At 44.1% G+C, this 15078-nt stretch overlaps 1 protein-coding gene across 1 annotated transcript in view; it reads right to left on the reverse strand.

Annotated features, from left to right (window-relative positions):
- Nucleotides 1-15078, reverse strand: part of adam19b (ADAM metallopeptidase domain 19b) — a 145570-nt gene that overhangs the window by 104769 nt on the left and 25723 nt on the right. Inside the window, exons 2-3 of the mRNA XM_078231651.1 lie at nt 12722-12824; nt 8853-8939 (exon numbers count right to left, since the gene is read on the reverse strand). Of these exons, the coding sequence (XP_078087777.1) occupies nt 8853-8939; nt 12722-12824 (190 nt within the window). The remainder of the gene's footprint in view (nt 1-8852; nt 8940-12721; nt 12825-15078) is intronic.

Below are 15078 nucleotides of genomic sequence, written 5' to 3' on the forward strand. Positions count from 1 at the left end.
TGTCCCTATGTTAATTTGAGTTTGTTTATTATGTTGGTACCTTAAAAGAGATATCAGGTCAACACATGGAGGAATCTAACCCGAGAGAGAAATATGTCATGTGTTTGACATCATGGATGGCAAAGCACCAGGTCATTTTAAGGAAAGCACAGGTGAGATCATGGGCAGTGCAGTGTCACTCCTCATTGCTGTGGGCATGAAAGTACCCATATTGAATGGCAAACTCTACTATTGTTACTTTTCACAACTTTCTCTCACTCCTGTGTCAGACATTCTTCGAGTTAACAATGACTTGATTATTCCAGCTTTGGGAATCATTGTATTTCCAGTGGACAAGAAAAACATCACAGGTTCACATTCGACTCAGCCAAGGGATCAAGCCTTACCGAGGTAAACCCATTCGATAAGCTTGACTTCAAACTTGAAGACCCCACCAAAGTACACATTAAATGTTATTGATGACACTGAGTATGCTTAACAGTATCCTTTCTTATTTCCCAGGTTTGGGGAGGTGATGGGGTAGTATCATTGATGCACATCAATTTAGACACGAGGCTCGAGGCTTCAGTAAATGAAGGCTTTTATTTACTATTAATGAAGCTATCAGAACTTAAGTACACTATCCCAGACTGAAGGGGTCCCGGCCAGAGCAGGGACTCTTATACCTCTCCCAGGAGGCGGAGCCCGACTGGGATGTGCCACAACAGTAACAAACACAGGTGTAACAACCCCACCCTAACCCAACAGCAACAGTAGTACAATCCAACAGTAACATATGTACATCCTTGTAGTACTGGCCAGCCCTGGCTCAGTACTATCCAATGGGAACCAACGATGGTTCACCACAATCATGCTCCTCAAGTCGACACAATGATTCTGCAAAATTCAAGGTAGTTTCCATTTGCAATCCATGCCAAAGTGTCAAAGGAGCTGGGATAGCTAATCTAAAATGGTGAACTTGGACTATATGTTAACGTTAAGGCTGTTAAAAAAGCTGTCATTCCAGACAAGTATTCATTCGATTTTATTTATTATTGTCACATGTATTAGTATATAGTGAAAAGTATTGTTTCTTGTGTGCTATACAGCCAAAGCATACCGTACCGAGAGAAGGAAAGGAGAGGGTGCAGAATGTAGTGTTACAGTCATAGCTAGGGTGTGGAGAAAGATCAACTCAGTGCGAGGTAGGTCCATTCAAAAGTCTGATGGCAACAGAGAAGAAGCTGTTCTTGAGTCGATTGGTACGTGACCTCAGACTTTTGTATCTTTTTCCCAATGGAAGAAGGTGGAAGAAAGTATGTCCGGGGTGCATGGGGTCCTTGATTATGCTGGTTGCTTTTCTGAGGCAGTGAGAGTGTAAATAGAGTTAATGGGTGGGAAGCTGGTTTGTGTGATGGACTGCATTTCTTATGAACCAAGAACTGTGAGCATAATTTCATAACTGCACAGTTTTCACAAAGTCCGACATACAATGGAACTATCTTCAGATACCACTAGTGCAGCAAAGCCAATATCTGACAGCTTTCATCACGCACAAAGATGTGTATCACAGCAGAATGCCCTAATCGCTAAGCTTTGGACCTAGCACATTCCAGAAAATTGTTTCTTCAGCCATGTCAGATATTGCAGGGATGGTTTATCTATTTGACAACATCATTATCCATGGCATTTAAAGGGACCGATCATGCGAAGGCCTAATAACATCATTGAGCATTTGGGCAGGTAAATGGGCAATCTATCCTAATAACTGTAGAGGAAAAACCTTCCAATAAAGCTGGTATTTGTAACTTTGTGGTTTTGCAAGTCTATCTATTAAAAATACCACGAAGAAATTGGCGACGAGGTGGTTCATCCACACAGCAAACACCCGAAAAATAATTGCAGAAATCCAATGGAACAAGAGAAAATGTATGATGAGATAGTGTGAATGTTGCAGGGCCAATTCTCAGTGATGTCCAATGGCTTAAGTGAGAAGTTCAGGTTCCATAAGCATAACCATCAAGAAGGTGAATCAGTCATACAGTTCGTAGCTACTTTGAAGAAATCAGTTGAATACTGTGAATTTGGGGATGTCTTGAACAACATGATTAGAGACAGACTAGTGTGTGGATTAAGAAGCAAAGTTGTCCAAAAGTGGTTGTTAACAAATATCAACCTAAACCTAATGAGGGCTATAGACATTGCAATCTCCTTGGAATTGGAGGAAAAAAAGGAAGCTCAATTGTTAAATTCTAACACTAGAATCCATAAAATGTCAGCTGAGACCCGAGCACAGACACAGGTTTGAAACTGTCACTGATGTCTAAAAGCTGGGCACGCAGTACCAGATTGCTGGAGCAAAGACGTAAAGTTCAGAAATTGTGGCAGAAAGGGGCACACCAAAAGTGCTTGATGGAGAAAGAAACAACAAGTTCAAAGCAAGAACCAAAAACAAACAAGAACCAAATGCATCATGTGGAAATAGAGGGAAAAGTATGATAGGAAAAGGGTGTGAAAAAAGACCAGAATCACAGTCAGTAGATGAACTATCATTGAACATGCTGGCTATTGCTGGTACAACAAACTGATATGGGGGTCACACGTTTACTGGACGGACAACTGGTGAAAATAGAGGTGGACACTGGAGCAGTAGTTTTGTTGGTACCAGAAACTGTTTACCAAGAAAAACTATGACATATAGCCTTGAAACCCTCAAAGATAATATTAAAAACCTATAATTGAGCAGTACCCTCTGCCTCTGATTAATGATATATTCGTTGGGTTGGCTGGAGGCCCACACTTCAGCAAAATTGACCTTAGTCAAGCTTATCTCCAGATGCACGTGGATCCAGATTCACAAAATATTGACAATTGTGATACACAAAGGGTTATTCAGATAGAAAAGACTTCCATTTGGCATCACGTCTGCACCTGTATTGTTCCAGCGTGCCATGGATCAAATTCTAAGCGGATTAGAAGGAGTCCAATGTTACTTGTACGATATCTTAGTTACTGGAAAAAATGAAGAAGAATAGGTCTAAGAAGAATCTATTTCTGTCTTAAAAATGATCACCGCAGCCATCACTTCCGAGGCAGAGAGTTTCAAATTCACCCAACCCTCTGAGAGAAAAAAGTTCTCCTCATCTCTGTCCTAAAAGGATGACCCCTAATTTTAAAACAGTATCCCCTAGCTCTGGACTCACCCACAAGAGGAAATATCCCTTCCACATCCACCGTAACTTCAATCAAGTTACACCTCACGCTTCTAAACTCCAGTGGAAACAAGCCCTGTCTGTCTAACCTATCCTCATTAGAAAACCTGTTCATTCCAGGTATCAATCTAGTAAGCCTCCTCTGAATTCCTTCAACATATTTTCTTCCTTCCATAAATAAGGAGACCAAAATTGCACACAGGTATTCGAGATGTGGTTTCACCAATGTCCTGTATAACTGAAGCGTTGAACTTTATGTTCAATTCCTCTTGTAATAAAGAGTAGCATTCCATTAGCCTTCCTGATTATGTGATGTGTCTGCATACTAACTTTTTTGTGACTCAAGCATGACAACATCTAGATCCCTCAGCACCTCAGAATTTCATTTAAGTAATATTCTACTTTTTTATTCTTCTTGCCAAAGTGAACGACTTCACATTTTTCCATGTTTTAACTCCATCTGCCAGAATTCTGCCCATTCACTCCATCTATATCTGTCTGCAAACTCCTTATGTCTTCTTCACAATATACTTTCCAACTTATCCTTGTGTCATCTGAATTTAGCAACCATCCTTTCGCTCCCCTCTTCTAAATCATTGATATAAATTGTGAAAGGTTGAGGGCCTAGCACAGATCTCCATGGAACTCCACTCATCACATCCTGCCAATCAGAAAAAGACCCATTTATGCATACTCTCTGTTTTCTGCCAGCCAGCTTACCTTCTATCCACACTAATATATTACCTACTGCACCATAAGCTTTTATTTTCTGCTATAACCTTTGATGCTTTAACCTCCGTATTGATCGATTCTATCAGATTCCCCATGGCAAACGTCAAGCTAACTAGTCTATAGCTTCCTGTTTTCTGCCTCCCCCCATCTTGAACGGAGGGGTTTGTTACTTTCCCGCCTGGTGGAACCGTTCTAGAATCTAGTGAATTTTGTAAAACTAATACCAATGCATCAACTACCTCATTAGGCAAAAAGTAAAATGAGATGGGACAACACTGTTTTCAAAGGATAAGATCTATAATTAAGTGGACCAGGATCGTGGATTGGAAGATCAAGATTTAAAATCAGTTTGAGTGGAGCTAAGAAACAACAAGGGGCAGCAGACATTGGTGGGAGTCATTTATAGGTCACCAAGCAGAAGTAGTAATGTAGGGCATGGTATTAATCAGAAAGTTAGAGTTGCATGTAACAAGGGTAATACGTTAATCATGGGGGACTTCAATCTACATATAGATTGGGTAAACCTAATTAGCATTAATTCTGTGGAGGATGAATTCCTTGAATGTATACAAGATATGAACATACAGACATATGAGTTAGAAGCAGGAGTAGGTCACCCGGTCTTTCAAGCCTGCTCTGCCTTTCAATAAGATCATTGTTAGCCTGGCTGTAACCACCCACCAGTTACAGTGGCAGCAGACACAGCCCAGATAAAAACCAACAGTTCCTCAACTCAGTTGATTCAGTATACTATGGCATTCCTACACAGAGTGCAAAAGCAAAATCGAACACATTCACAACACCACAATCTCAACAAACAAAAGCAGGGAAAATGCTGACTGGTTCGACACTAACATAACTGCGATGGAACCTGTCGTTGAAGCCAAGTGGTATGCTTTCATTCATTGCAAGAGAGACCTGAATGAAAAGGCACTGAAAGTCCAACAAACTGCTCATTACAACTTTTCAGAATATCCAGATGTCCTCTGACACAAGGATGACAGTGTATGAAGGGATCAAAAAGGCAACCGGTCCATCAGCAAAGAATACAACTCCTTTGAAAATAGAGACAGAGAGGTAACCGCCAAACAGTTGGAGAAATGGGTTATACAGTAGGGAGAATACTTTCACTGAAGAAACTCTAATACTGTAGGAAGTCTGTTGTAGCAGAGCTCAATATCAAATCCTCAAAAGCAAAACCATTGACTCACCTGTCATGGGCAAAACTCCAGGTACTGGTGCTATACTATCTGAACTCATCAAAGAGAGGAAACCAACAATCATAGAATCATAGAAACCCTACAGTGCAGAAGGAGGCCATTCAGTCCATCGAGCTTGCAATCCCAGTCAGGCCCTATCCCCGTAACCCCATATATCTCCCCAACTCATCCCCCTGACACCGATGGTCAATTCAACATGACCAATCAACTTAACCTGCACATCTTTGGAGTGTGGCAGGAAACCGGAGCACCCGGAGGAAACCCACACAGACATGGGGAGAACGTGCAAACTCCACACAGACAGTGACCCGAGGCCAGAATTGAACCTGGGTCCACGACACTGTGAGGCAGCTGTGCTAACCATTGTGCCACCGTGCAGTCCTGCAGCATATTACACAAACTTCTCTGTCCCTGCTGGAGGGAGCACCCCGGATATGCGTGATTCAATTATAATAAAAATGCTGCCTTAGCCAGCAACCCCACATCCCACGAAAGAATAAAGGAAGAATTGTGACCCTGTACACAAACAAGGGCAACTGCAGTGATTGCAGCAACTATCATGGCATCTCCCTGCTGAGCACAGTGGGATAAATATTTGCCATGTTGCCCTGGTGGGACTGTCACCACCCAGAATCCCAGTGTGGTTTCAGAACTTGAAGATTTATAATAGCAAGGATCTCCTCAGTCCGGTAGCTGCAAGAGAAATGTCGTAAACAAAGGAAACCACTAAATATTGTCTCAATGATGTCCTCACGGCACTTGACCATGTGAGCAGAGGTGGGTTTTTTTTAAACTGGAGAAAGCTGGCTGCCTGCCGAAGCTGCTCAGTGTGATCTCCTCTTTCCATGACAAGATGATTGGCAAGGTTAGCTATGATTAGATAGGTTAGCTGAAGAAGATTAGGGCACACGGAGTTGGGGGTAGTGTGTTAAAGTGGATTGGGGACTGGCTATCCGACAGGAAGCAAAGAGTCGGAATAAATGGGTGTTTTTCCGGTTGGAGGAAGGTAACTAGTGGCGTGCCGCAGGGATCGGTACTCGGGCCGCAACTATTTACCATTTATATAGATGATCTGGAGGAGGGGACGGAGTGTAGGGTAACGAAGTTTGCAGACGACACAAAGATAAGTGGAAAAGTGAATCGTGTGGAGGACGGAGAAGATCTGCAGAGAGATTTGGACAGGCTGAGTGAGTGGGCGAGGATATGGCAAATGGAGTATAACGTTGATAAATGCGAGGTTATACACTTTGGAGGAAATAATAACAAATGGGATTACTATCTCAATGGAAACAAATTAAAACATGCTACCGTGCAAAGGGACCTGGGGGTCCTTGTGCATGAGACGCAAAAGCCCAGTCTGCAGGTACAACAGGTGATCAAGAAGGCAAATGGGATGTTGGCCTATATCGCGAGGGGGATAGAATATAAAAGCAGGGATGTCTTGATGCACCTGTACAGGGCATTGGTGAGGCCGCAGCTGGAATACTGTGTGCAGTATTGGTCCCCTTATATGAGGAAGGATATATTGGCATTGGAGGGAGTGCAGAGAAGGTTCACCAGGTTGATACCGGAGATGAGGGGTTTGGATTATGAGGAGAGGCTGAGGAGATTGGGTTTGTACTCGTTGGAGTTTAGAAGGATGAGGGGGGAACTTATGGAGACTTATAAGATAATGCGGGGGCTGGATAGGGTGGAGGCGGAGAGATTCTTTCCACTTAGTAAGGAAGTTAAAACTAGAGGACACAGCCTCAAAATAAAGGGGGGTCGGTTTAAGACAGAGTTGAGGAGGAACTTCTTCTCCCAGAGGGTGGTGAATCTCTGGAATTCTCTGCCCACTGAGGTGGTGGAGGCTACCTCGCTGAATATGTTTAAAGCGCAGATGGATGGATTCCTGATCGGTAAGGGAATTAAAGGTTATGGGGATCAGGCGGGTAAGTGGTGCTGATCCACGTCAGATCAGCCATGATCTTATTGAATGGCGGGGCAGGCTCGAGGGGCTAGATGGCCTACTCCTGCTCCTATTTCTTATGTTCTTATGTTCTTATGATGGGGCAACATTGGAACAATTGGAGATTGGCAGTGGGATCAAACAGGGTTATATTCTGGCACCAACACTCTTTGATATATTCTTCTCTTTGCTGCTGTCATATGTCTTCAGGTCACCTACAGAGGATGTCTACATTCATACCCAAACTGACAAGAGAGCTGTTCAGCCTTGCTCACCTGAGATCAAAGGCAAAACATCATCAAGTCCTCATCAGGGAATCGCTCCGGGCTAACAATGCTGCACTAACATCCCATACTGAGGAACACCTTCAGCATCAAATGGACAGACTCTCTTAAGCCTGTAAAGGGTTTGGTTTGAACATCAGCTTCAGGAAAACTAATGTCATCGTCCAGGATGTTGCCTTGCTGCCATCTATCAACATTAACAATGCGGAGCCGAGGTGGTTATTGATATCTTCACATATTTAGGCTGCAAAATCACCAGCAATCAGCCACTTAATCCTGAAATTAACACATGCATCTCAAGAGCTGCAGCTTTCATATCCAAGCTGAAAAACAGAATGTGGAACAATAGCGACTTGACTGAGAACACCAAACTATGAATCTACCAAACCTGTGTCCTCGATACACACCCCTACCAGTGAGACCGGGACAACATATTCCAGGCAGGAGAAAAGGCTGAATGGTTTCCACCTGTGTTGTCTGAGACATATCCTCGGCATCTTTTGGCAGGACAAGGGTCACAAACTCAGAGGTCCTGGAGCACGCTGCCACCATCAATATCCACTCATTGCTAAGCCAGCAATGTCTGCACTGACTTGGTCATATTCTTCAGATGGATGGTGGCAATGTACACAAAAACCTTCTGTACAGTGAACTGATCACTGGGTCACAACCTCCTGAGTGTCTATAACTAAAAGGACACCTGAAAGCGAGATATCAAGATGGTAAATATTGACATGGGGAGACAGTCACTGATGGCCATGATCTCTGCAGGCTGACCAAGTGGAAGGGCACTGGAAGAGATGAGCAGAAATGAAAAGGTCAGAGGGCCGAGAAGAAGATTCAGAGAAAACATAGGCCTGTGAATCGTGCACCTTCTCAGTCCAGTCTTCCTCTGCAGTAAATGTGGCGGAGACTGCCATGTCATACTAGGCAATGCTTAAGATATAGCTGACCACCACAGTGTAAGCTATCACCTTATGAGATGGGAGACAGCACAGTACCACAGTGATTAGCATTGCTGCCTCACAGTGCCAGGGACCCAGGTTCAATACCTGTCTCGGGTCACTGTCTGTATGGAGTTTGCATGTTCTCCCCATGTCTGCGTGGGTTTCCTCTGGGTCCTCCAGTTTCCTCCCACATTCCAAAGATGTGCGGGTTAGGTTGATTGGCCATGCAAAATTGCCTCTTAGTGTCAGGGGGACTAAATAGGTGGGGTTACGGGGACAGCGCCTAAGTGGGATTGTTGTTGGTGCAGAAATGATGAGCCAAATGACTCTTTCTGCACTGTCGGATTCTATGATTCTATATTTTCCTGTATCCTGCATCAAACATTATCATTAGTAATTGTCTGTATTCTATATTGTACCCACATTCTATACTGCTTTGTGTGCTGTAACCTACACTGCACTTCACTCTCTACACTCTACCTTTGATTCTGTCATACAAACTGCATTGCATTTCACACAAATGTACTTACTCATTTTTCTGGATCTCTAGAATATGGTCTCTTCCTTCAGCTGTGACTTGGATCTCCGCCCAGGCCGGGTGCTGAGTGTGGGTGGGAGAAGAAAGAGAGGAAAACGTCATCAGATGTAACTTACTCATCACTTTTTAAAGATTTCCTTGCTCTGGTGCTTCTCAGCATCAAGTTCAGGTCGAGAGGTCCTCAGTTGGATCATCCGCTAATTATCAAAATGCTCACAAGCTGAAATGACAGGGCAATGCATCGGGGGGAGGGATGCAAGAGTCCCTTTCAACATCTTTTTTGGGGACTACAGACAAATGCAACAGCTATCCAACCGTAATGGCCCGCAACTTCCAGTGGAGTGGCAATTGGCTCAGATTGCCACTCCACCCCTAGTTTCATATCTTAAATTAAAGCTGCCCCTATCTCACCCAACGTTCCAGCTTAGGTTGAGTGAGATCACTCAAATGCAGCAGGTTCCTGAGGCTTACTGCAAAGTCCAGGAGAGTTGAAGATAAGTAAGCCATGCCCCCTTTCTTGCGACAATAGTTGCTGTAAACCAGATAAGTTTAAAGGTTCAGTCCTTTTGACAAGCCAGGGAGTAGGTAAGTGTTTAATGTAAGTAGGTAGAATTTAGAGTGGAGGGGGGGCAGGGATTAGATTGCACCCTGGGGGTTGGCAGAAGATAGTCAGGTAGTTAAGAGGGGGGGCACGGGGAGCAGTCCCCTAAGCAGTCCAAGGGGTTGGGGGAGTTACATAGAGAGGTCAGAGTGGGGTCAATGCTATCGTTACCCAGAAACTAGAAGTGGTTTTAATTCTTCTAACTTTTTCTGGGTAACTATTGCTGTATGACAAAACCATCCAAAGTTTACAATTCAAATGGCATTATCAAATGGTTCCCAGCGCATTTCAACTGCCCATCGAAAGTTTGAACTTCCCGGTCAATTGTCATGCAAACTTTACCTGGGAACTTCAGGAGGCTGGGGGTAGTGCCTCCAGCACATCGCATGTGAATCCCACAGATACACTGCCTCAGAGCTCAGAAGTTACAGGTCATTGAGACAGTAGTTGAGAGAAACGCTCTTTGAACAGGGCTGTTACATCCACACTCGGAGCGCTTCGAGTTTCAAGTGTAGCTGGCGCAATTTGAACAGATCTCAATGAACCCTCCTCTATTGTAGGTTGTCAGGTGCAAGCAATTCCGATGAACCTGGATGTATTGCATGATAGGACAATCCATCAGCTCTGATGCCTGGTGCCTTTCACAACCTCAGACACTTCACACGCTAACTTTTGTGGCCACTTTTATAAGACAGGACAATGTGATAACCGATATGTGCAAATCGAGGTCCCAAAAACAACAAAGAGATAAATGGCCAGATAATTTGTTTATTTCATGGTGCCAGTCGAGGGATAACTATTAGCCAGGGCACTGGGGAGAATACCCTGGTTATTGTTCAATAATATGGGATCTTTCCCATCCAGCTAAGAGGACAGCCAGAGCCTCAATGAAACATCTCATCCAAAAGCTAGCGTCAGCTTCAGTAACATAGAAACCCTACAGTGCAGAAGGAGGCCATTCGGCCCATCGAGTCTGCACCGACCACAATCCCACCCAGGCCCCACCCCCACACATTTTACCCGCTAATCCCTCTAACCTACACATCCCAGGACTCAAAGGGGCAATTTTTTAACCTGGCCAATCAACCTAACCCACACATCTTTGGACTGTGGGAGGAAACTGGAGCACCCGGAGGAAACCCACGCAGACACGAGGAGAATGTGCAAACTCCACACAGACAGTGACCCGAGCCAGGAATCGAACCCGGGACCCTGGAGCTGTGAAGCAGCAGTGCTAACCACTGTGCTATTATCCTCAACTCTCTTGAATCCACAACTTCCAAGCTTAGAGATCAGAATGCTGCCATAGATGAAAGCACAACAGAATCAAAAGTCTAAGGCAGTGCTCCAGGTGATTTAGTTAGTAAGTGTACAGCCTGGTATGCGACTGCATAGATTACAAAGACCCTGAGCGCGACTCCCGGCTTATACTGCCTGCTGTCAGTTCAATCAGTAGATGTGCTACTAATGACTAGGCCTCTCATGTATGATTATTAGTCTGTAACCCCTGTTGGAAAGTGCTTGTGTGGATGGTGCATGAAGTGCAGCAGCTGGTTAACAAAATGCGATTGGTCAGAGTTAACATGCTGCACGTGGTTACAAGGTTAGCATTCACTAACTCATAATCAGGCTTGCACATTGTGACTGATTATCTTAGTGCTTCAATGTAGCTAGCTATCTCGGTAGCCTGCTTGAAGGTTATCCACCTTCACCTGCTTGACAGGTCAATGCGCTATGACTAACATACCTGATTGACAACAACGTGCTGGTTATCTCTGCTGCAATGCCCGCACAGCCAAATACTCTTGCTAATGCTTCAAGATGAGGACTGACCACTGCAGAAACACCTCTGACCTCTGGAGTGGGTGACCATTGTAATTCTGACCTCACCCTGGACGTTCACAAATAGAGATGTTTCAGTAGCAGCTGAGACTCAGTTGATAGAATTTCACCTCCAAGTTAGAAGTCCGTGGGTTGTCCTCCCATATTCCAGAGAGCTGAGTATTGAACTGAGGCTGACACTCCCTCGGTGCTGGACCATGACATGTGCCACCTCCGGATGAGACATTAAACCAAGACTTTGCCTGCCCTCTCAGGTGGTTATAGTAGATCCCCCAGTTCCATTTTGAAGAACAGCAAAGGACATGTCATTTCGCCAGCCCTAATGTCCTAGCCAATATTTATCCCTCAACTAAAATCACTAAAACAAATTATCTGGTCATTATCACACTGTGGGATCTTGCTCTGCACAAATTGGCTGGAACATTTCTAACGTGATTACATTTCAAAAGTACTTCATTGGCTATAAAGCGCTTTGGGATGATCTGAAGTTCTAAATGCTATAGAAATGCAAGTTCTTTCTTTTATTTTTATTTTCTTTCTAATTTTTCTCTTCCCTAAAGCACAGACATTTAGATCCAATTATACTCCAGCCATGCAGAGTCCGCAGGCAGTAGAGAGGGAACCTTGGACCTTCCTGGATTGTGTGTCAGTGTCACACAGCAGTGTGGCTTCACTTATCTAACAACAGGGCAGCTCCCCATGCTGAGCCAAATAACCAGGCAAGGCCACAATTCAGCCTGAGACTAAGCTTAAAAGCAGAGTCCTGCTTTCTTCAGGGATTAATACGTGATGTTTCATGGCATGAAATGATTATCTTGTCTCCAGTAGGCATTACAAGAAAGAAAAAACATGAAAATATTAGAAGGTTGCTCAGAAATAAGGAAGCACAATTGATGACGGAAATTTGGAATATAAGTCCGGAAGATATTAGGACCCTGTAAAAACATGGTGCAGGATCCTGGGCAGGGTGGAGAAGCTGCGTTGAGTGGAACATGAGTGATGGCTTGCTGCCCACAGGCCCACCCCTTCCCCTCAGTATTTAACCTTCACCCTGATGGTCCATCTGCTTTATCTTTCATTCAGAGTTTCCTGCAGGGTCATCAGAATACGTGAGACGTTTTCTACATTAGTGTACAGAGCACAAGTTAATACATTGGAATACTGTGTCTAGTTAGTTATCAGGTCAACATGCCAACTGATTTACAAAATACAGTGGGTTATCCAGGTTACATACCACACCTGGTTACAAGATCAGCATTCATTGACTGGTCACTAGATTAGCACACTATACCTGATTATTCCAGTAATCACTGGCTTTCTGACTATCAAGCTTCATCTGGTTATCAAGTCAACATACCTCTTGATTCATGATCTGATTAACACATAAAGTGTTGGTTATCTAGTTAGTTTGCTGTACCTGGTCTTCCAAGGGTCCTGAGTTGATCCACCGGGGTACCATCGTTTCATATTTTAGGATGTGATCGTACGTTTGAGATTCTGGGTTCAACTTGCTACTTCTCCCTGGGAAGAGGAAACGATAACTCAGTCAATTCACAGATAATAGATGAGGTTGGCGTGGTTGTCAGTCATAAGTTTTCTCTCCAGTTCAATTTGTCTAACCCTGAACTATCTTCTCCTAAAGACAGTGGGCAGGTGGCACAGTGGTTAGCACTGCTGCCTCACAGCGTCAGGGACCCTTGTTCGATTCCCAGCTTGGGTTATCGTCTGTGTGGAGTTTGCACGTTCTCCCAGTTTCTTCTGGGTGCCCTGGTTTCCTCTCACACTCCGAAAGATGTGCTGGTTAGATAGACTTGATAGGCCGAATGACCTCCTTCTGTATTGTAGGGATTCTATGATTTATATGGCCTGAAGGTACAACAGCTCATTCAAGATCACAATGGATATCTGCGCTGCATTTCACTGTTCTAATGCAGTGCTATATGAGAATTAATTATACGGAATTGACTGCACAGAATCAGGCCATTCATCTGTACCAATGTTAATGCTCCACACAAGCCCCTTCTCACTCTATTTCAGTGAACCCCATCAACATATTATTTTCTCCTTCATACAGCTTCTCCTTTAATGTACCTATGTCATTCACCTCAGCTACCCATTGTGATATTGCAGTGTTAATGTAAGCCTACATGTGGCACTAATAAATAAACTTTAGACTTTATACCGGAATTAATTGCATCAGTTGCAACCAATCAATTCTACTTTAGCTAAGTAACCTGGACTGAATGCCAGCAGGCTAACAAGCCATAGGAAAAGGACATTGGCTTTGAAATCTCCTTCCATGCCCAAATAAATATGAGCACAGAGAATTTAGGCCCTCACCCAGCTGCCTCAGCATTTTCCTCGCAACTGACTTCAAGGAAAAAGTAACGTTGGTGGAGTCTGTATAATGGACAGATAATTCAGTGCTGCCCAATAATAAAATTATCCCTAGAAATACATACTGCTCCAGTGAAGGTCGCTAGGTGGCGATTAGGAGTCTCTGTCCAGTTATCTTTCATCACCCAAGCCCAGAAGACCCTGACCCCAATTATAGCCACTCTATCCTTACCCACACCTCCCCCACCCTGACACTATCCCTGGCTGATGAAGCATGAATTGTAAGCTATTTGTCTCGGTTCAGATATCAACATGTTTAACCTGGGACACGTGGGCGGCATGTGGCACGGTGGTTAGCACTGCTGCTTCACAGCGCCAGGGACCCAGGTTCAATTCCTGCCAGGGGTCCCTATCTGTGTGGAGTCTGCACGTTCTCCCCGTGTCTGCATGGGATTTCTCCAGGTGCTCCGGTTCCCTCCCACAGTCCAAAAGATGTGCTGGTTAGGTGTATTGGCCGTGCTAAATTCTCCCTCAGTGTACCCGAACAGGCACCAGAGTGTGGTGACTAGGGGATTTTCACAGTAACTTCATTGCAGTGTTAATGTAAGCCTACTTGAGACTAATAAATAGGCTTTAACTTTATATGTCTCCAGTGAAAGGAATTAAATCTGTGGTATTGTATTGAAGTCCCAAAAGCGAAGCTCAGGAGCTCGCTTCCAAATCTCTCCACTGTTTTTGATGTTTTTAAGGGGAAGCTGGATAAGCCAACAAGGGAACCGCCCCCATCCTGACACTGTCCTTGGCTGAACTCAGCAAAGCGTTTGGATTGGATTTGAGACCTCCTGTATGGCTCAGTGCCATGCCACATTGAATTGAAGCTGTGTAGTATTGAATTATTGTTCACAGTATTGTGTTTGAAAACACAAAGGTGGTTTTTAGATGCCACCTCAACTGAAAGATTAAGTTAATACTGCATAATACATACAAAGTTCACTGATTGCTTATCAGAGAGTGATTAGAATTTTGCTACCATGGAGATTCTTTTTTCATGGGATGTGGGCATTGCGGGCAAGGCCAGCATTTGTTTCCCATCCCTAATTGCCCCTGAATGGCTTGCTGGGCAACTTCAGCGGGCAGTTAAGAGACAACCACATTTCCTGTGGGTCTGGAGTCACATATAAGCCAGACCAGATAAGGTCGACAGAGGGACATTAGCGACCCAGATGGGTTTTTTATGACAGTCGTTGATAATTTCATGGTCTTTCGCCACCTTTCAATTTTATTAATTGAATGTAAATTCCACCTGCTGCTGTGATGGAATTTGAACCCGTGGCTTCAGCTTGGGCCCTCTCTCAGAATGACCAGTCCAGTAAGGTTACCGTTACACCACCATGGCTGAGGTGAACAGCATAGTAAGAAGTCTCACAACACCAGGTTA

Source organism: Mustelus asterias, chromosome 16, assembly GCF_964213995.1.
Source record: "Mustelus asterias chromosome 16, sMusAst1.hap1.1, whole genome shotgun sequence".
In the NCBI taxonomy this organism is placed as follows: domain Eukaryota; kingdom Metazoa; phylum Chordata; class Chondrichthyes; order Carcharhiniformes; family Triakidae; genus Mustelus; species Mustelus asterias.